The sequence below is a fragment of the Ovis aries genome, chromosome 6, assembly GCF_016772045.2.
Source record: "Ovis aries strain OAR_USU_Benz2616 breed Rambouillet chromosome 6, ARS-UI_Ramb_v3.0, whole genome shotgun sequence".
Taxonomy (NCBI): domain Eukaryota; kingdom Metazoa; phylum Chordata; class Mammalia; order Artiodactyla; family Bovidae; genus Ovis; species Ovis aries.
The window spans coordinates 118,264,539-118,286,440 of NC_056059.1; the positions used below are offsets into that span (position 1 = coordinate 118,264,539).

Here is a 21,902-nt window from a genome sequence, read left to right on the forward strand (position 1 = left end):
ATCTAAATGAAAAAGAATTGAAAATAACAAGACTTGATGTCAGATACACACAGGTATAGAAATGTCTATTGGGATAACTTTTCAGGAAGGTTGTTGTTCAGTAGCTAACCTGTGTCCAACTGTTTATGACCCCACAGACTGCAGCCTGCGGGCTTCCCATCCTTCACTACCTCCTGGAGCTTGCTCAAACTCATGTCCATTGAGTCGGTGATGGCATCCAACCATCTCATCCTCTGTCACCCCCTTCTCCTCCTGCCCTCAACATTTCCCAGAATCAAGGTAACTTACATAAACTGCTAGTAATGTATCCCAAAGAAATAATCAGGTACGTGCCTAAGGAGATAAAGCCTATTTCCAACACTGAAGTATCAGAAACCACCTGCATGCTTAGCACTGGGTAATGTGGGCTGGGCCAATCAGAAGCGTGCCTCCCTGCCAGCCTCCTCCTGTGCAGCAGACATGTCCAGATGGGACCGTAGAGCCTCAGAACCCCGCTCAACAGCACACGTGAGACACCACCACCCCTCCCAATCGCGGGAGCACAAGAGAAATCTAACCTAACTGCTGTGCTGGGACGCATGCAGCGACACATGCGGGGACACACGCAAGGACACATGCTGGTGACACGCAGGGACACACACAGGGACATACACCAGAGACACACGCAGGGACACGCACCGGTAACGCGCAGGGATACACGCTGGAACACACGCAGGGATACACGCAGCGACACACGCAGGGACACACGCTGAAACACACGCAGGGACACATGCGGGGACACACGCCAGTGACACACGCGGGGACACGCGGGGACACACGCAGGGACACACGCAGGGACACACGCAGGGACACACACCAGAGACACACACAGGGACACGCACCGGTAACACACGCAGGGATACACGCTGGAACACACGCAGGGACACACGCTGGTGACACGCAGGGACACACACAGGGACATACACCAGAGACACACACAGGGACACGCACCGGTAACACATGCAGGTGACACACGCTGAAACACGCAGGGACACACGCAGGGACATACACCGGAGACACATGCAGGGACACACGCCGGTGACACACACAGGGACATATGCCAGTGACACACGCAGGGACACACGTGGGGACACATGCAGGGACACATGCTGGTGACACGCAGGGACACACACCGGTAACACGCAGGGACACACGCTGGGACACATGGCGGTGACACACGCAGGGACACACACCAGTGACATGCAAGGACACATGCAGGGACACACAGCGGTGACATGCAGGGACACACGTCGGTGACACACGCAGGGACACACGCTGGTGACATGCAGGGACACATGCAGGGACATGCCGGTGACATGCAAGGACACATGCAGGGACACACGCTGGTGACATGCAGGGACACACGCAGGGACACACACCAGTGACATGCAAGGACACATGCTGGGACGCACCCTAGGACAGACTCTGGGACACACGCTGGGACACACGCTGAGAAACTGGGGCTCATGAGCTGCAGGCTCCGCGGGACCACACCCGTGAAGTCCTGTGGACTGTCCCACCTGGGAGGGGCCTCTCCATCCCACCCGCACACGGGAAGCTGGGGACCGAGGGCCTGGGATCAGCCAAACCGTGAGAGATAGGACGGCCACGCCCACGAGCTCCTGACGGTGACACGGAGTCAGCACCACCCTCCCAGCTTACAGAGGTGCTGCTTCAAGGAGACTCCTCTTTGGGGAACAAATGGCAACATCTCTAGATGAAACGACAGGGAGGAGGGCCAAGCCGGCAGCTCTGGACTCCAGGTCGTAACCACACCGGGTGCTTTATGAGACCTTAGCATGTTTAAGACACCCAAGAATACTTTTTAACACTATCAGTATTTTAATTTCATGTATTCTTTGCCTTTCCCCAGCACTAGAAAAGAAAGCGTTAGTTGCTCAGTCATGTCCAACTCTTTGTGACCTTATGGACTGCAGCTGCCAGGCTCCTCTGTCCATGGGATTCTCCAGGCAAGAACACTGGAGTGGGTGGCCATCCCCTTCTCCAGGCGACCTTCCTGATCCAGGGATCGGAACCGGGTCTCCTGCATTGCAGGCAGATTCCTTACCATCTGAGGCACCATGGAAGTAGAAAACCCTTCAAATATCAAAAGATGACAGTTTCTAAAAATATTTACTCAGAAAACTTTAGTTCTTTCCTGAATGAATTCTGCGAACAGTGGAAGAAGACTCTAACGGTATTGCTCCCTAAGTTGTGTCTTAAAAGTCAGATGTGACATCTACTGAGCTAACAGAGTTAGCCTGTTCTTTAAATTATAACCTTCTGAAACACAATGGTGAGAAAGCACTCCCTAATGAACCGCTGCCTCGTATCTGGAAAGAAAGCTAGGTTTTATCAGCTGGCACCGCCCCACCAGCCAGCACCCACTCTGAGTGGACCACCCTTGGCCAAGGACAGGATGGTCTCAGGGCTCAGAACTGTGGAGAGAACATCCATTCCCACTCTCAGGGCACTGGTACCACACAGTATTTCAAGTCTCGTAAGACTGACTTAAAGCTTGTATTTAACGTTTAAATCCTGTTAAACTTGGCTGACACAGGGCTCCTGGCTTCACCTCTGGGCGGCACAAGCAGGAGGCGCCCCCTGCTCTGCACCTCCGGGCCTGGCCAGGGCTGCACACATCCCGGGCACTGGGTGCCCCCCAAACGCAGAGAGACGCGTGAGCGAGGGTGGACGAGATGAGCGAGCAGATGGCAGGGAGCTCAGGACAGGCCAAGCAAGACGTCCAAAGCCAGGACCCCCAAGCGAAAAGGCCCTTGGAGGCCCTACTGAGGACACGGGGGTCCAGGGGGAGGTTCTGACACTTACCCTCTTGGAGGCCTGGGACCAATTTGTAAACAATATCCTGCATGGTTCTGTCATGACTGGCAAAAGAACAGAACAGGTGGGTTAGCCAGAAACGTCAATCCTCTAATTCTCAAACCTTTTCCATGTAACAATAACACACTCCACAATCACAAACTGGAACTCCAGTTGAATTCTGCTTCTAGTTTGCACTCATAGAATGTCTGTGCCAGCAAGACTGACACCGGGTCCAAGCTGACACACCAGAGTGCGGACTCCAGATGCTGAGAACACTCAGAGAAGGACACAGGCAGGGCCCGCTGGCGACCAGCGCCCCCACCCGCTGGCTTCTCAAGCCCTGCAAGGGGTCAGGCAGTCTCGGGCTGTGGCAGACCAGGGGGGCTTTCTCAAACGTCCCTGAGCAGGACCTGTGCAAGGAGCACCTCTCCCATCTGGACACTCCTGTTGATGTGAACGTGTGGAACACACACACACACACCCCAGAGCCAGCCTCCAGCACCCACGACATCCTCTGCACCTCCTACTCCCTGACCCCCCGCCTTCTCCTAAAGCTCTGTGGAGCCGCAAGCACAGGACGGGGGCGGAATGGGCCCGACGCGCCTCCTGCAGAGCCCCCCGCCCCCCGCGCGGCCCCTGCCCCGAGGTGCTCACCCTATGTACTGCAGGGGGTGGCTCTGGTGGATGACGATCCTGCATGTGGGGCAGGTGTTGTTCTCCTCCAGGTACTTCACCAGGCAGCTGCGGCAGACTGCGGGGGGGTGGGTGTCAGCAGTGGGCAGGGGCCCTCCTCCCGCGGGCCCCCTGCCCCGGGCCAGGCCCGCCACCTGGGCCCACCTCCCACGGAGGACACAGACCGGAGGGGGAAGGCGCCCTCATGCCCATCACGGGGCGCCCGTCACAGCAGCGAACAGGTAAATTCTACGTTAGCCTAAGAGAGCACCAGAACTTCTCTGCGTGACCAAATGGGATAAGATTCAGTGAATGTAACATAAAGCACTGTAAGCCAGTATCTAAAATACAATTACCTTTAAAATAAAATTTTTATCAAAACTGGCAAGCATCTTCTAAAGTGAGAAATACAAGATCAAAGATCCTCACTGTCAGAGGATTCGCTTAACCTTAGGAAGTGCCCTCAGCACCCTGGGCCAGCCCTCCAGGACCCAGCCTGCCGGTAAAGACTGGCGGGGCGGGGGGAGAGGGGCGGCGCTTGAAGGAGGAGGACACCCAAGTTCAGCACCAGCTGCAAGCTAAAGCCTGCAACAGGCCAGCGGCCGTGGTGGGCAGGGAGCACAAGGTTTAAGGAATTCGTTTGCAAATGGCAAAAATAAACACTCTGGGCCGCTAGAGGCCGATATTCTGCCACACCACATGTAACCCTTTAGCTGTTACATGCAAATAACTAAGTTTCCCTAGCATTTATTTAGCTTTCTCAAATGATGCCTCTTATACTGAAATTACCCCCAGTGTTTTAACTTCAGATAACTTTTCTCATTTATCTTCAGGCTCTCCTTTATCTCTGCGGCCGGGTCTCGCTCTGTGCTTGAGTAAACGCTCTGGGGAAAGAAGCCCAAGTGTTAGAGGACGGAACACTCTGCACGCACATGTGTGCAGACACTCGGTCACCGTGGTCGCGTCGATGAGGTATCCCCCACACAGGCGGCAGGTGATGTGGGCGTTTATGTCCCAGAGTTTAATCTTTCTGGTCAGCATCTTTGGCTTCTGCAACAGAAAAAAGCATATTAACCAAAGTATGGTGTAGTCTGATGTTTCATCAAAGGTTCAGGTTCAACGTAAATCCAGCTCCAGTGTGGCCAGGAGGAGCTCAGCATGAGGAGGGCTGAGGACAGGGCCCCCCTACCCCGGTTCCCGCCAGGCCAGGTCCCGCCTCCCACTCCCACCAGGCCAGGTCCCCGCAACCCCGGCTCCCACCAGGTCAGGTACCCCCCGCCCCCACCCCCACCAGGCCAGGTCCCCACCCCCCCACCCCCACCAGACCAGGTCCCCCTGCCCCCCGCTCCCACCAGGCCAGGTCCCCCCCGACTGCCTCCCACCCGGCCAGGTTCCGCACCCCCGCTCCCACCAGGCCCCGCCCCGCTCCCACGAGGCCCGGCCCCGCCCCCCACCCCCACCAGGCCCCGCCCCCCGCTCCCACGTGGCCAGGCCCCGCCCCCTGCTCCCACGAGGCCAGGACCGCACCCTGCAACCCTGCTTCCGCCATGAGACAGGCAGTCGCCCCCAGTGGGCCAGGTCACCCCTCCAGGGGCAGCACCAGGCCGCACACGTGCTCCTCCCCTCCTTCCAGGCCGCCCGACCGCTCCTCCTGCTCAGAACCCGTGAGGTCAGCTGGTGAGGTGGCGCAGGAGAGGTTTCTGGAGCTGCGGGAGGGGAGGCCAGGGAGCTGGCGGGCTGTGCTGGGCAGGACAGGGTCCGTCTGGAGCTCTGGCTCCTCCGATAAGATGACACAGGTGAGCAGTCGGGGCCCGTGCCCCACCCAAGGAAGCACAGCATCCCAAGCCCAGACGTGTGTGACCGTGTCGGAGTGAGGACGCGCCACCCCACCCCAGTGCCACAGCGGCTCTGACTGGCTCCGCTCTCAGACCGCAGGCTCATGAGGGCAGGGTCGGTCATCACCGCCCTAACAGCAGGCTGCGCGGGAGAAACAGCCCTGAAGAGCTATGTCCTCCCCAAACCTGTGTGTCACCTCACAGAGCAAAAGCCTCCTGAGACGGGATCCCCCTGGAATCCCCAGGTGACCGTGTTGCCACAGGGCCCTCTGGGGCGCAAGAGGCTCAGAGGAGATGTGGGAGGAGCCGCCTGCAGGCTGTGAGTGGGAAGCGGCTTCCAGGAGCAGGAAGCTCTGAGACGAGCAGCGCCGCCCACACCTGGACTGCAGCCCTGGACGCCCAGGCGGTAGCACCAGCCAGTCTGAGACCCTGAGGCTTCACTCAGCCGCCAGCTTCCGGGACACTCGCTGTGGTTCGAGCAGGACACTCATCTGGATGCTATGCTGCGCAGGGAGCAAGGAGCTTCCACAACCAGGATCGCTGACAACTCTCCCCAGAGGCAGAAACGCCCTGGGAGATGGAGGCCAAGGCCCAGGAGGCCCATGGCAGCCTTGGGCACTGAGCTGGCCTGGCACAGCGAGGCCTCACCTGCAGACGAGAGCACACGGCCCCTGGCTCCTGTGCAGACGTTCCCGGCTCAGCGCTGCCTGAGGCCAGGCAGAGGGAAGGAGACAGCTGGGCGGGCAGATGAGGCCACACTGGACCCCGGGGAGGCCCCGATCAGACTAAACCGTCACCTTACACCAAGCCCAGAAGCAACCATCGACACAGCCTGAGGCACCGGGCACAGGCCACCTGGAAACACGAGGGCCGCTGCGCCAGCAAGGACGCCCATGACTGTCACAGCACGTAGGGCAGGAGGCTCGCAGGCGAGAGCCAGCACGGGGTCCCCACCAGCGCGCCCTCTCCCGCAGCCCCGAGTGGTTCCGAGCTGTCAGGAGAGACGAGGGTCATTCCCACAGGGGCTCCGCGGGCCCCGGGAAGCAAACCGAAGTCTGAGGGGGGAGGCACTCGGTGTCACAGTCACCAGGTGCTGAGCGGAGCCTGCCTGACTGCTCGGACCTGCTGAGACCAGCTCCATGAAGAAGGGCCTGTGCGCCCCGTGTGGCTGGAAGAAACGGGTGGTAACGCAAGGTGGGAGGAACCAGATTTGTTGCCCAGCAAAGAGAAGCAGAGACAGGAAGGCCGACTGAGAACTCCGCTGGACGCCGGGGCCCGGGGTGCAGTCTACCACCTGCCTGACCAAACCCAGCACAGCACTCTGACTCACTGGGCACTGTTCACACGCCCGACAGGTTCACACTTGCCCCCAGCCCGACAGCCAGGCCAAAACCGGCTCCAAATCACACAGACCAGGGTCAAGATCAGCGTGAACTCATCTTTAGCGGCAGCAGGCAAACAGATACAGACGGGTGCGCACGAATGTGGACACACCCACTCACTCTACAGACGTGTGCACAAGTGTGGACACACCCATACTACAGACGTGTGTGTGTGTGTGCACGCCCACTCTACAGACGTAAGTGCACGAGTGTGGGCGCACAAACTTTACAGACGTGTGCACAAGTGTGGACACACCCACTACAGACGTGTGTGCACGTGTGGGCACGCCCACTCTACTGATGTGTGTGGACACGCCCACTCTACAGATACGTGTGCGTGAGTGTGGACATGCCTAATTGCTCTACACGCCTACTTTACAGACGTGTGAGCACAAGTGTGGGCGTGCCCAGTTTACAGACGTGTGTGCATGTGTGGACACGCCCACTCGCCCTCAGCTCCGCCCCCCCGGGAGTGACCTCGGCGGGGCAGCTGTGGCCCTAGGGTCCACACTAGGGCCCCTGAGCCGGTGCCCCTGGACGCTCCGCCGGCCCTGGGTGGGCGAGGAGCTGATGGACCTGTGCTTACAGCCGGGACAGCAACCATCACTGCTGGTGGCCAGTGGAGTGCTGCCGGAGCCTGTGAGGCCACGCGGACAGACAGGCAGGGAAGGGGCGCACTTCCTCACAGAACGTGAGCTGGTAAACGGAAGGCAGGCTGGCAGCGAGGGTCGCCACCCAAGGACAACTGCAGGAGCACTGGCTCAGGAAGCCTCAGTGGGGGTCAGCGGGGGAAGACTCCACCGAGGAAGCGAGGGTGCGTGAAGTCTCCAAACACTCAGCAGCCCCCGAGGAGGGCAGGATCCTCAGGAAGAAAGCCCTGTGTGTCCCCGAAGGCGTGACGGGTGACACCCCGGCGAGGACCCCACTGCAGGGGCGTCCCTGGCATCAGGTCTGACGGGCCCCTACCAGAGCCTGAGCCCCACGAGGGGCCCGGCCTCCAGCTCTGCCCCTGCGGCCCCCCATGCCAGTCAGGTGCGTGACCAGCCACACTCCCGAGCAGCCAACACCCGCTGTCGCCCCACCTCGGCCAGGACCTGGGGGCCTGCGCGGGAAGCCCGTGCCCACCTCCTCGAGGCCGCTGTCCCTCCCGCTGCCTCTGCATTGGCTGGTGCGCCTACGGGTGCGCCGCGCTCACGCCTTGTCCACCGCGCCCTCCGTGCTGTGGCTCCTCACGTCTGCGCCTTCCTTGCGTCTCTTGCGGTGTTTCCATCTTCTAGCATAGAAATGGCACCTGCTGTTCAAGGTCACGTCACTTATGCGACGTACGCAGCCCTGCAGTTACGTTTCTGGCAGAAGCTATGAAGAGCCCCATAGAGCAGACAGCAAAACGGAGCTGATCAGAAAAAACTGGAATGTATGTGAGTAACTGTGTTCGAACCTGCTCTGGAGCCGTCAGAGATGAAATTTTAAAGGAGCTACAAGGCACTGACTTTTTCTACGGCTACAATAGAGTAAGTGGAAAACAAAGTGTAACTCGAGGTTAGCTTAATCAACTCACACGCACTGAACACAAAGGCTCAGAGCTCACGCAGCGTTACCTGCACACAGGGCCAGGTCTTCTGCTACATTCTGAGGCCTGTGGAGACACAGGGATGGGGTGTCACCCACGCGCGCCGTTCCACGGAGCCTGGCCCCGCACAGGCAGCTTCAGCGGCTCAGGCCAACAGGTCTCTCCTTTACCTGCTCGGAGCAACAAAAAGAAAAGCAAGCTTGGTGGATGGTCCAGCACCGCAGGAACCACGGAGACACGGGCAGGCCCCGGCAGGAGCCTGGTGGCTCGAGGCCCGGGGGCTGGTGGTGGTGGGGAGGCCAGGGACAGCTGGGGCTGCCCCACGTGCCCGGGGGCCCAGAGACGCTCCCGGGGAGGCGGTGGGCTTTGGGTGACCTGGCGGGAGGCTGGGAGAGCAGCCATGTGACTCCTCAGCTGCTTTCGCAGTTCCCGCCCCGGAAGCTGTCCCCAGGGCGGCTCACCTGGGGAAGCCACACGAGGATGCCCACAGGCTCCGCGCGGGTTCTGGGTCACCGCAGGGGACAGACATGCCAACGGGCACGTGTGTGTGCAGACAGTGGCGCAAGGCCCATGGACAGCGAGCACAGTGGGGGCTGGGGCAAGCGGCAGCAGAGAAGCAGGCAACCAGGCCCTGCAGGACTCAGCCACCGTCGGGGAGATGGAGCTGAAGGGCCAGGAGGCCGGAGTCGTTCCCGGAGCTCTGGGGGGAGGCAGGGAGGGGGCCTGCACTTAGCGTCGCTTAGACGCGGCCAGTGACACAGGCGCGGACGCTGCACGTGTGACCTCAGAGGTCAGTGGGCAAGGGACACAGATCCCCAGAGCCGACATTCTCGAGAAGGTGGACAGTAAGTGATAAATGCCACGAGCAGGCACACCGTTCAGACACCGCAGGTGACAAACAGGACAAGCCAGAGCAGCGGAGGAGGCCGGGAGAGCGGGGGCCCAGAGCACCTCCCTGCAGTCACCTCTGAGCAACATTAGAACGTCAGGAATACCTTCACGCTAACAGAGTTGAAGACGCCTAAGGAATTTGACAAGTTGCTTGAAAACAGCCCGCCAGAACTGAGGTGAATGGAAACAGCATTGAGAGCTCTGGACCCCTAAGGACGCTGAGCCAGGCGGGTTCCGCCAAACCTGCGAGCGGCAGCCTGCCCCAGACAGACCCGCCCGAGCACACAGCGGGCGGTGTTCCCAACTGGGGGCGAGGCTGCACAGCACAGGCCAGGGCCCTGGGGGGCACAGGCCACCGGCAGCAGCAGCATCGCCTGCAGAGTGTGGAGGGGCGCCCTGGGACCCGAGGGGCTCCGTGTAAGTAGCGAATGCCATCCGTGACAAAAGCTGAAAGGAGTGAGATGCTAAGATCTCCCCAGAGACACACACTCTCGGCAAATTAAGAGCAGAAGGAACTTCCCCACCGGGACAAAGCTCTCCATCTAAGCGACACTAACACTTCCATCCACTGGAAGGTTCATGTCTGACTGCAGAGCTCTCTTCCCAGCAGCCGCCTGTGGGGAGCAGCTGCAGCTGTGTGTCTCCTGCACGCAGCGGCAACCCGAGGTCAGCGCCAGCAGGATGCGTGACCGGACAGGTGCTCCAAGACAGCAACTGCACCATGAAACTGGGCCCTTCAGTGCGGTAAACACCACCCTAGAAAGCGTACTTTACCAAAAAACCCACTGAACACAAGCATCGCTCCTCGTGGTGAGAACTCTCCCTTATCCCAGGCATCTCCTGACAAGCATCCCCTAACAGCCAACTCCAGGCGGATGGAGACCAGACGTGTGAGGCACCACGCGAGCTGGGGAGGACACACGCGCCCTGCCTGGCCGACCCCAGCTCTGCCGTCCCGCCGGGCAGCTCCGCCACGGCGCACAGGCCCCTGCCCCGACCCCGTCTTGCTGACACCTCCTGAGTCCGCTGTGTCAGGGTGTCCTGAGTGGCAGATACAGGGCCTTGTCTGTGTGCTGCTGCTGCTGAGTCACTTCAGTCGTGTCCGACTCTGTGCGACCCCACAGACGGCAGCCCACCAGGCTCCCCCGTCCCTGGGATTCTCCAGGCAAGAACACTGGAGTGGGTTGCCATCGCCTTCTCCGATATGTGTGCACACAAGATCTTTAATTTTATAAAATGAAACCAAACAGCAGTGCAACACTTCAGGCCGTTGGTTGCCCCTCCTCGAGCCAGAGGCCCCGGGGCGCCGTCCTCTGGCCCCATGACCCTCGACACCGGCGCTGTCCGCTGGACTGTCCCATGCGGAGGCAGCGTGGCCGGGGCACTGGCTCGTATCGCTCCCAGGCCGACCGCTGAGGCTCGGCAGGGAGAGGCCAGTGGGGACGGCCGTGGCTGGCGCCTGGGAACCTGGCTGGTGACAGTTTCCACCAGTGACTTAAAGCTTCCCTGAAAGCTCAGCGGGGTCCTCGGGAGCTGAGGGCCTGCCAAGCAGGTGCCTCCGTGAGAGCCCGTGGGCCCTGGTCTCTGGGGCGACAGCCCTTCCCATCGCTGAGCACGTCCATCCTGACTACTTGGGGAGAGGGCTCTGGACGCGGTGCTGGGTCCCCTAAGGCTCGTCCCATCTGCCGCTTCCTTCACAGATTCTGCTGTGACCTCTGGCTGAAGTAACCCACAGCCCTGCACCTGAGGAGTCCATCCGTGTGTCTGCACACCTGGGGCACACCCCTCAGCCTCTCAACGCCCCGGGCCTGCCGAGCCTCTACGTGTCTGCCCAGACAAGCCCGTCCAGGCTGGAGACAGTGGCTGAGGCCTGGCTGCCCCCGGGGCCCTGATCCTGCTGTGGCCTCGTCCCCTCGGCTGCTCCCCCGGGGCACGGCGGCACCTCTACCCCCTTCCCTGGGCTCCAGGCTGATCCAGGCCCCACCCTCCTGCTTCTCAAGGGCTCTCACGGTCCCAGCAAGCCCTTCTCCTCTGGAACCTTCCACACCTCCCTCCTGACAGAACCTGCCTCCACAGGACACCCCACCCCATGACTCAGTCACCTCCCGCCCAGGCTTCTGTCCTCTATTCCACAAAGTCCCGGTGACAAGGACATCACCAGCCCCCCAGGAAACAAGGCCACTGCTCACCTGCAGCCACTGACCCCTCCCATACGGCCCCTGCCTCCGGGGGAAGCAGCAGGGGCCAGACACTGGCCTTAGCCCCGGACGCTGCGGAAGGGCCAGGCCAGAACTCAGCAGCGTTCACTCCTGCACACAGAGGCCCTTCTTCTGACCATGCACCTCGGACCACTGCCTTGTCCAGACCTGGCCACCCGTCTGCAACACCCCGGACGCCACAGCCCCACTGATACACCTGTGTGACACACCTGTCCCCTTTCCTCCTCCAGGAACACACACCAGGCTTGTTGTGCGGCAGGAAAGCAGCAAGCACAGTCACCAGCCACAGCTTGGAGCTCCTCACTGAATGCGGTTCAGGAGAAAGCCCTGCTAGTCCTAACCGGCAGCACTCGTCGCTGCTCCCGGCACGCCAGGCACACCCCCTGGCCTCACTTCCACTGATACCGCACACACACACACACACACACACACAGCCTCGCGCTCACTTCCGCCTGACACTGCACACACACACACACACTCCTGCTCACTTCCGCCTGACACCGCACACACACACAGCCTCACCGTCACGTCCGCCTGACACCGCACACACACACAGCCTCACCCTCACGTCCGCCTGACACTGCACACACACACACAGCCTCATCCACACTCACAGGCACCCTCAGACCTTCTTGGCTGCGAGGATGCCTCCCCACACCAGTGCCAAGACAAGCACAGTCCGGGCTCTCTGACTGTGGCTGTGGCCGGGTGTGACCAGGGGCCTCCCATGGCTTCTCCTGGAGGCTCTGGCCACAGCCAGTCCCCGCTCCCTGCCCTCAGGACCCCGGAGAAAGAACCACCTCCCCATACAAGCCCACCCTGGTCATGCTGCCTTCTACTGACGTACCTTATGAGAACCTTACTGTTTTTTAATTTATTTTGCAGTTAGTGCTGCTAAGCTTTACTTTCCTAGGAAACTGGTCATCAAATTTATTGTCACAGAATTGCTCAGAGTAGCCTGAAAATGTATTAAACAGCTTCCCTGGGAAATGTCTGACAAGTGACACATACTTTAAAGGGCCCCGGGGGGCCCTGGTTCTGGACGCTGTGTAGACAGGGCCAGGCAGCCTCCTGAGACTCACCGAGCAGCCACATGGATGGGCAGCTCACCCTTTCTGTTGTGAGTGGCGCCCACCCCGACTCTCAGCCCCCTTGCCCACAGACACCTGCCCTTGTCCCTCAGGGCTGTGGGACCGAGGGTGCCGTGAGCAGCAGTGGCCACAGCTCTGTGTGGATGGCCCGCTGGGGAAACATCCACTGAGGACGTCACCTGTGCCCGCTTGCCCTGTCCGAGCCTCCATTGCGCTGGGGGGCTAGTCTTCCGCCCCTTCACTTCATCCTCATCCCAACACCAGAGCCCCCACCAGCCTCTGTGCCCACGGGTCTTCCCTGGACATCACTGTGGCTCCCAAATGGACGGCAGAGCCACCAAAACACCCCCAACCACGTGTACCACCAATTCTTTCTCCACAGGCACGCCTGACCACCTCAGAGAAACCAATCGCAGGAGCCCGACTGTGGATGAGCCAAGCCCTCCCCACGCTCCCCATCAGGCTCCCTGTTCACGCCAGGGCCTCCATCCGCGTCAGGGCCCATCCGTGTCCAGCTCTGTCCCCAGTGGCCTCGCCCCCCTCTCAGCTGTGTGCATGCCCGGCAGTCCACCCTCAAAGGGCCATCAGGAGCAGCGCGGCTCGGGGACGGGCCACCCACGCTCGAGGCCGAGCCCGTTCGCCGTCTCGTGCCCCGCTGTCGGCTTCCCAAGGCTGTGCCCTGCGACCCCACAGGGGTGTGCTCCTCACCACAGCACGCCACGTCCAGCAGGGAGCCCGCCCCAGAGCCGGTGTCCAGCCAGCCTGAGATACTCCTGACGCCCTCTAGGAACTCCAGGAAACCTATCCGTTTATCTTCACGCAGAGCTGACGAAGTGTGGTCCCTGCTCCCTGCACATGCCCTCTTCTGAACAGCCACGCCAAGCGGAGCCCTATGCTCAGCTCCCACCCCTCCGCCTGGGGGAGCAGGCCAGGCCGCCCGCACCGAGTCCCCAGCACGTGCCTGGGAAAAGCCCTGCTCTGTCGGGCCCCCCAAGGCCTTCTCCCCACGGCTGGCCTGTCCACGCCGGGCCCCAGTGACCTCACTCACACAGCTGTCACCAGGCAAGCGCGTGTCGGGTCATGGGACCCAAACGCTGTCTGGCGGCAGCAAGGCGTCTGCGGGAGTCCCGCAGGACGGCCGGCCCAGGGCTGCGCACTCACAGCAGCCCTGCTCGCCCAGGTCGTCCACGCTGGCTGCGCCCCCCTCAGTGCCGCTCGGGGGACCTCCACTGTGAAGTCCTGCGAAGCTCAGGGAGCTCCACAGCCACGCGGGCCCCTGCAGTTGTAGGACACTCTCCCTGCAGTCCCGCCTGGGGTCCTTGCAGGACTGCAATCTCAGCCGGAATATTCCCGCTCCAGGGCCCACGTGCTGGCTCACTCCCAGCAAGTCTTGTCTTGAGCATCCCCTCCCCAGTAAGCTCTTCGAGACCATCCTAAGATCTACACCCACACGAATGACTCCGAGCCTTCCCCCTCCAACCCTCAACTGACCACTTTGTTATTACTCACACCTAGATTACACTGTCAGGCACGCGACCGGGAACGCTGAAAATTCGACAGACAGGCTGTATGATAAAACTGAGAAAATCTGTCCGAAGGGTAGAAAAGACGGGATATAGAAGGACGTCATGTCCGACCAACAGGTGCTCCAGAAAAGGGGAGCAGACGGGAAGCTCCGACAGTCTGGAGCCGGGAGCACGCACGCTCCTAGGACATCCGCGCACTCACTCACAGGCGACACTTCACGACCTGGAGAAAATGATTCGCGTGTCTCCCTAGCTGGGAGAGTCAGACGGCAAGGGCCCCGGTGCCGCCCACGTGCACACAGGTCCCCGAACCTGAAGATATCAAGGGCGCGAGGGAGAGTGCTGAAGGCGCTGGGACAGGAGGAGCCGGGAGGAGGGATTGCAGGCACCAGCCTCCTCACCTGCAGCGCCCGACTCCAAGGAGTCCAAGGAAAGACCCTTGGGATGTAGAATTCTGCATCCAGTCAGCCACGACCGACCCCACTGGCTGGCAGAGGCCTCAGGAGCGTGCACAGGGCGCCCTGAAGCACGGCACGAGCCAGCAAGGGCTTGCGTGGCAGCGGAAGTGCAGGGAGCGCCGGGGCGCTGGCAGGCCGGCCGCTCCGGCAGTGACTGAGGAACGGTGTGTGGAGAGACGTCCCTGCTCCGACCTGGGCAGGCGGATCCTGCAGACAGGGGCAGGGGCCCCACAAGCCCAGCATGCGGCCTCCAGCCGGGACCAGGGATGCGGACAGAGGACCAAGGAGGGCGCAGGGCACGGGCCGGACCCTCGAGAACGTGGGCCAGGACACGGACAGCAGGCAAAGTGAGGCAGGAGGGAGGAGCAGCCAGAGGGTCAACCTGACTCACAGTCCGGCCCACTGCCCACTCAGGTCCAAGTTTCACAGGAGCACAGACAGCACGGCTTAGGGCTGAGGCCCCAAGACCCCACTGGCGGGCGGCTGTGCAAACCCGGCTCAGGGGCAGACACGCGACCCCTCCACCAAAGAGACCACCTCAGGCAGAACCAGGGACCGGGCTGAGCTCCCCATGGGGTCTCAGACCTGTGCCTCAACACGACTCCTTGTTACCCCAGCTCACGTCTGAGCTACAATGGCCAGCCGGCCTGCCTGCGGTGCCGGGAAGCCCCAGGGAGAACACCACCTCACTCGGTTCACAGGTGCCCTTGGTGGGTCACACCAGACAGGGGATTCAGGGGCTGAGACTCTGGGAGCCTTGGAAGGGAGGGGCAAGTGGGTTTCACATTTGGGGAGTATGAATTTTGGGGGGCCAGAGGGAAGGCTATGAAAGGCAGAATTCTGAGATGGTCGCAAGATCCTGGGCCCCACGAGACACACACCTCTGCTCTAATTATCCCACCCACTGCTAAAGGGGTTTCTGGAGATGTAATTAAGGCCTCAGATCAGCTGACCTTACAACAGGGCAAGTACCCAGAAGCCTGATCAAACCGCGCCATCTTTCAGAGCCGAGTTTTCTCAGCTAGTGGCAGAAGAGCAGGTCACCGCAGCACGCAGCACGCACTGGCAGCCCTCGGTCCCCAGGCAAAGGACCGCGGGGCCTCGGGCCAGGGCGGGCCTGCTGGTGAGTCCCTGACAAGGGCCGCCCCGCACACCGACCTCGGCCTGGGCCCTGGGCAGCGGAGTCAGTGGCGTGCTGCCGGACTTCTGACCCGGGAGCCGTGACACCTGAGTGGGCGCCCTTTCAAGCCAGTAAGTTCGTGGCAATTCGTTTTCCAGCAATAGAAAGTGAGACAATAGGGCCTGGAGAAATGAAGGCCTCTAGCAGAAAGGGCGAGTTGCCCACACACATGAAAATCGAAGGGGTCACCACCTCTGGAAATGCTCTCAGCCGGCACCCGTTCTCCCAGCTCCAGAGACGAGAACCAGGTTAGTGAACAAGCGGAAGAGGCGAGAGCCCCGTGGTGTGGACCGAACTGTGCCCCTCAAGCTCACGTGTTAAAGCCCCAATCCCGTCTCCACACGTGGGGCCTCTGTGAGGCTGACTCATGAGTCGGGGCTGACCGGGTGAGCATCCTGCCGGGAAGGGGCCAGCCTGCTGCCAGTCTGCCTATGAGGGCGAGAAGGCCCATCCAGGCCAGGAACCAAGCCCACTGGCACCCTGAGCTTGGACCTCAGCCTCCCTGAACCACCCTGTCTGTGGGGTCTCATCCCGGCAGCGGTGTGGAGACCCCGTCTCCCAGTTCCTTCTTGGGGCGGCTGCTGTGAAACAGGGAAGACAATTGCCTCTCGCAGTTCCCGTCTCCAGGGTACGGAGGAAGTTATTCCACCCAGAGGAAGCGCTCCTCCACAGCAGAACTCATATTTCCCCTGACGATTTCAAAAACCTTCCACCCGCTAAACCTTTCATAAAGTCTGCTAAAAGCAACACAGCTGACCCGAGTGGGACTCACCACCGTGCGCCCGTGACGGCGACAAAACGTGCCTGGACGCCTGTCAGACACAGACGGGGCGGCCGAGGCAGCCCCCCAGGCACGAGTGGGTGCCGCTCCCAGGGCAGAGCTCGGCCCCGTCCACGGGCACAGGAGTGCCGGCAGCGCCGAGTGCGGGACGCATGGCCCGCCAGCACGGCACGGAGTCCCCACAGCCTCCGCGAGGCACCTCTCAACCCAGGAGGGGCCCAGGCCCCGTCCTCGGGGTGAACAGGGGACACAGACAAAGGTGGACGGCACCCTGAGTGAAGAATCCGAACAGCTCACAAGTGATGGGTGGTCTGGAAAAGTCTGTGCTGTGGGGAGCCCGAAAGGGTGGGAGGAGCCCGAAAGGGTGGGGGGAGCCCAGTGCCACGCGGGGAGCTTCCCGCCTCCCAGACGGAAAACGCTCAGGAAGACCTTCCTGAGCCACGCGGGGAGAGCTGAGAGGGGCCTGGAAGCCAGCCGGTGCGCGGAGTGGCGTCCCCGTCTCGGTGTGACCGCGATGCCGCAGCTGCGTGGAGACCGTCTTCTCACCAGCGTCCGGTGCTGTGAGTCACCTGAGCAGCGAGGCAGACGGCCTGCAGCTACTTCAGGTGAGTCAACAGTAACCGTGTTTAGAGAAACCACAAGCACACGTGGCAGAACGCACACGACCGCTGGGCTGGGGTCAGGCGAGCAGCGCTTGCTGCGGTCGGTCACTCAGTCGACTAAGGAGCCGCCGGGCTCCTCTGTCCACGGGACTCTCCAGGCCAAAGCACTCCTTCAGGGGACCTTCCCAACCCAGGGATCGAACCCAGGTCCCCTGCATTGCAGGCGGATTCTTTGCCATCTGAGCCACCAGATGATTCAACAATAACTGTGTTTAGAGAAACTGACAAGCAAATGTGGCAAAACATATGTAATTGTTGAGCCTAGGGTTAGGGTTAGGGCTAGGGTTAGGAGTTAGGGTTAGGGTTAGGGTTAGGGCTAGGGTTAGGAGTTAGGGTTAGGGGTTAGGGTTAGGGCTAGGGTAGAAGGGTTAGGGTTAGGGCTAGGGTTAGGGGTTAGGGCTAGGGTAGAAGGGCTAGGGTAGAGCTAGGGCTAGGGGTTAGGGTTAGGGCTAGGGGTTAGGATTAGGGGTTGGGGTAGAAGGGTTAGGGTTAGGGGTTGGGGTTAGGATTAGGGGTTAGGGTTAGGGTTGGGGGTTGGGGTTAGGATTAGGGGTTAGGGTTAGGGCTAGCGGTTAGGATTAGGGGTTGGGGTTAGGATAGGGGTTAGGGCTAGGGCTACGGTTAGGGTTAGGGGTTGGGGTAGAAGGGTTAGGGTAGAAGGGAGCTCATTGTCTCATTCGTTCTTTCTCCACTGTGTTTCTTTTTTCCTCAGAAACTTTGATAAAAATTAATGTTGCCTTGCTGGTGGCTCGGTGGTGTAGAATCTACCTGCCACCCCAGGAGACATAGGGTTGATCCTTTATTCCACACACCCCGGAGCAACTAAGCCCGTGCGCCACAACTGCTGCACCTGCGCTCTGGAGATGTCAGCCCCTGCATGGAGAAGCCCGCCCCATCCCGGGAGAGCGGGCCCCGCGCCCTACGCCGGAAGAGTGGTCTTCAATCTCCACGACGGGAGAGGGGGCCCCGCTTACAACCAGAGAACAGCCTGGGCAGCAACAAAGACTCAGCACAGCCGTAAATAAATAATTTCTTTTTTTAAAGTAAGACTAATTCACTTAAAACAAGAGCAGAAGAGGCTGACCCTTCTTGGCCCCTCACCACCTGTGATCGCGCCCTGCACCTGCGTGTTCTCACCAGGCAGCTGCAAGCAAGCAGGTCCTCCTGGGTGATCCATGGAGGGCGTTAATGCACACAGCAGCTCCAGAACAGGGCCACAGAAGGGAGCAGGCCAGCTTTTAGTTAGCTGAGCACCTTCTACAGTCCAGGCCCTGCTGAGAATAAGCAAACATAGCAGCTGACAAGAACCCCCCCACCGCCCCCCACCAAACCCACTGGGCTGCCATGAGATGCACAGAGGACCCACAAGTTGGCCAGGAACTTCAGGGAGGTCTGCGGACACATTCCTGCTCTTTGCTTTTTCGTGTCAAACGCCTGGAATTTGCTGTTAGTGTGGCAAAGTCCAGCAAATATTGATGCGTTTGCAAAAAAAAAAAAAAAGTCCTGTTAACCTCCCCTCTCTAAATTCACCTAAGCATGAGAAGTTCTCTTCAATAAAAGAAAATAAGCCTAATAGCTAGTTTTTAAAGACAGTCTAGGTACTTTTAAAATACCGCACTTTTTTACAACAGTGAAAAGCCACCAACTTGCAGAATGGAAGAGCGGCTCCATTTCCGAAGCACAATGAGCCGTGCGGCATGTTCGCAACAGCAAGTGTCAGAAAGGCAGCGAGAAACTGTCCTCAAACCTCAACATCCTACAGCAGAAAGGAAAATTAGCTTTCAAGTTCAAGTTCGATTCTGACCATGAGCCAAATAAAACTATGAAATAACAAATCCTGTCATTCAGTAAATTAGAGTAATAGTATAGGCTAACACAAACTTTGTTTATAACCCAAATAAGTAAGTGTAATCACTGGAAAGGACCCTGCTTCACCCCAGCAAGGTGGAAACCTAGCAGGTCCAGAGAGCAGGGTGGCAGAGAGGACACCCCCTCCACATGGTGACCAGTCAAGGGCAGTGGCCCCACGTGGGTGCCCTTCACAGCCTTCACAGTGCTGTGGCGCTGCCCCAGGCACCGGGGTCCAGGCACCCAGGAGGGGAGGTGTGGGCTGAGGACCAGGCCCCAGCACACAGGTGCCTGGAGCATTCTTCTCTTCGAGGGTCAAATATGTACAACATCTTGGACCTCACACTTCAAAAATGTCTCAGAAACATCAGTTTATAATTACAGAGCAAAATAACTGGCAGGAATCAAAGTTCTAGAAACAACTGACATCACTGCACTTGAAGCTTCAAACTACCTCTCTGATACACATGTCTACAGTTTAACTGGGTGTGGGGCGGGGGCTCACGGTTTGCCACGAGTGTTCTAGGCTAGCCCTAGAAACCTCTCCTATTTGTAACTTCTCTCCCAGCGTGCGCAAGCTCCAGCACCGCTCCAGCAGTGCAGCGGCGACACGAGAGCAGCCCGGGCAGCTCGAGACAGCTGAGCTGCTGCGCCCGCGGGCTGACCTCACTGCTCCGCACAGTCCTGTCCCTTCACCCTGCAGGGCACTTCTCAGGAGCTAACACCTAATGGAGGCCAGGCATTAGGATGGCCCAGCGGCCCTCAGCCCCTCCCAGGAATCACCTGTGGCGTTCCTCCTGCTCAAGCATGGGCAGGGCCTGGCAACTAAGAAACACAGAACGTGGTAACAAAGAACATGGCAAAAGGGATGGCATATCCCAGCCAAGATTAGGTCATGAACACTGCGGCCTCCTGCTCACTCTCCCAGTCAGTCACTGGCTCCCTCAAGCTGCCCTATGGATGTCTCCAGCAAGCAGCCTGGAAGCAGATACCCCTAGCTGAGCCTACAGACAGATACCACAGCCCCAGCCAGCACCCTGTCTGCAGCCTTGTGAGACTCTTGAAGCTGGGGATGCAGCTAAGCTGTGCCTAGACTCCTGACCTCAGACAGTGAGATAGCCGATGTGGTTTTAAGGAACTACATTCTGGGGTAACTTGCAGGACAGTAATATATAAATAATACAACCATCCAGTGCTATCACACCTTCAAAAATCCGAAAATGAGAAAATAAAGAGCCTACTCAAACTTGAATACCCAGTTTCACAAGCCTTTTCCAAAACTTCAAAGAAAATTAAGTGTTTTAAAAAGTAAAGTGTATGTTTAAACAAACAAAATCAGAAGCAAGCACTGAGCAAGAAGGTCCCAAGCATGGTTGCTGCTGCTGAATCGCTTCAGTGCGACCCCATAGACGGCAGCCCACCAGGCTCCCCCGTCCCTGGGATTCTCCAGGCAAGAACACTGGAGTGGGTTGCCATTTCCTTCTCCAACTGACAAATAAAACTTTCTAGACTGGACTATTCGTGGACTCCATTTAAGATTAGGTCCTATAAAATGTTACACTGAAAACGCAAAGGGGGTTTCTCCTAAGTAACCAAGAAGAGAAGTTACGGCACAAAATGAAACGGTGAACTGACCATTCAAGCGTCTCCCTTGGGTTCCAGAGTCACGCCCCACGCTAACACAGGGCAACCTCCCTGAATGTACTTGCTGCACGCGGGCCCCACGCCAGGCAGACAGTGCCCACCTGGGCAGCCTCATCCACTGGACACTCTGGAGCCTTCCCTGGCCCAAAGGCAGCACGTCTCCATCCCTACTTTCAAAGTAAAGGACACCGCAGGCAAGGCCTGGGTGAGGTCAGACATAAGGTTTTGGAGAAGCAGGGACCCCACCCCAGGGTCTCTTCCCGGACTGGAAAAGGCGCCTGATGCTTCACCTGACACACACTGGACCAATGGCCCCCAAACCCGCCCCGCGACCCACACGGCCGTCTGGATCCCATCCCTCCTGGAAGCCCCTGGACACCGAAAACGCCTCCAGACCTGGAGAATGGGGCGCTTCTGTGACACCTCCGGAGGGCAGGGAGGGCAGGAGTGATTGCGGACGACCGACACTGGCTAGAGTGCAGGCAAGGAGATGGCGGCCCCGGAGAGAGGCTGGGGGAACAGCATGGGGGCGGCTTCCTCGTCTGGGGAGGGGCGCCCTGCTGGCTGGGGGCACGGGGCAGGGTGGAGTAGGAGCTCCATCAGTCTCAACCCAGCCTACCCCCAGGGCCAGCCCAGGCAGCAACTGCTGAAGGTCAGAAGGTTTGTGGGGCCCAGGCGCTCAGGGGCCTCACAGAGAGGGCTGGTTTGCACCTGTGGGGCTTACATACCCAGGATCCCTGATGATCCAGACCTTTATAGCAGCTGGGGTCCAGCCGAGTGAGCTGAGTGGATTCCAGGCACTCTGGAAATTGCCCCAGGGCCCAGGCCCCTGGGGGTCCAGCCTGGGGTCCCAGCACTCCTCAAAGACCACCCTTGAAGCCTGGGTGCTTCTCAGCGACTCATTCAAGAGTCGCAGCCTTCCTGGGGGCCTGTCTCCAAGTTTCAGCTCTCATCGCAGTCCCAGTCCTGTCTGAGAGCCAGCCTTCTCCAGGACTGCCCAGCGTCCAGCTCTTCTTCACGACCTACCTGGGTCATCCCTGCAGCCTGTCACAAGACAGAGCCTCCACGTGGCACAGCCCCAGGGTCCTGGCTCCTGGGAAGGACAGGCTGTCCCAGGGTCCCAGAAGCGCTCACAGGCCAGTTTCGAAATCCTGGCCCTACTGGGGAGCGGTCCTGGGGTCTCAGTTCTCTCCAGTGGGGTTACTCAAGTCCTGATCTTCCCACGGGCCAGTCCTGGGGTACAGACCGCCCCCAGGTGACCCACCCTAAGGTCCACGGCTC

At 59.7% G+C, this 21,902-nt stretch overlaps 1 protein-coding gene across 19 annotated transcripts in view; it reads right to left on the reverse strand.

The window, feature by feature from the left end:
• Positions 1-21,902, reverse strand: part of PCGF3 (polycomb group ring finger 3) — a 54,294-nt gene that overhangs the window by 31,624 nt on the left and 768 nt on the right. For 5 of the 19 annotated variants that reach the window (XM_027971353.2, XM_042251797.1, XM_060417720.1 and 2 more), the window contains exons 2-6: positions 8,350-8,491; positions 7,877-8,024; positions 4,467-4,584; positions 3,517-3,613; positions 2,869-2,924 (exon numbers count right to left, since the gene is read on the reverse strand). In XM_027971353.2, coding sequence (XP_027827154.1) covers positions 2,869-2,924; positions 3,517-3,613; positions 4,467-4,575 — 262 coding nt within the window. In that variant the 5' untranslated portion in view covers positions 4,576-4,584; positions 7,877-8,024; positions 8,350-8,491. Of the gene's footprint in view, positions 1-2,868; positions 2,925-3,516; positions 3,614-4,466; positions 4,585-7,876; positions 8,046-8,349; positions 8,492-8,782; positions 9,022-21,902 lie in introns of all 19 variants that reach the window. The other 14 variants (XM_042251791.1, XM_060417726.1, XM_027971355.2 and 11 more) reach the window with 11 other exon arrangements.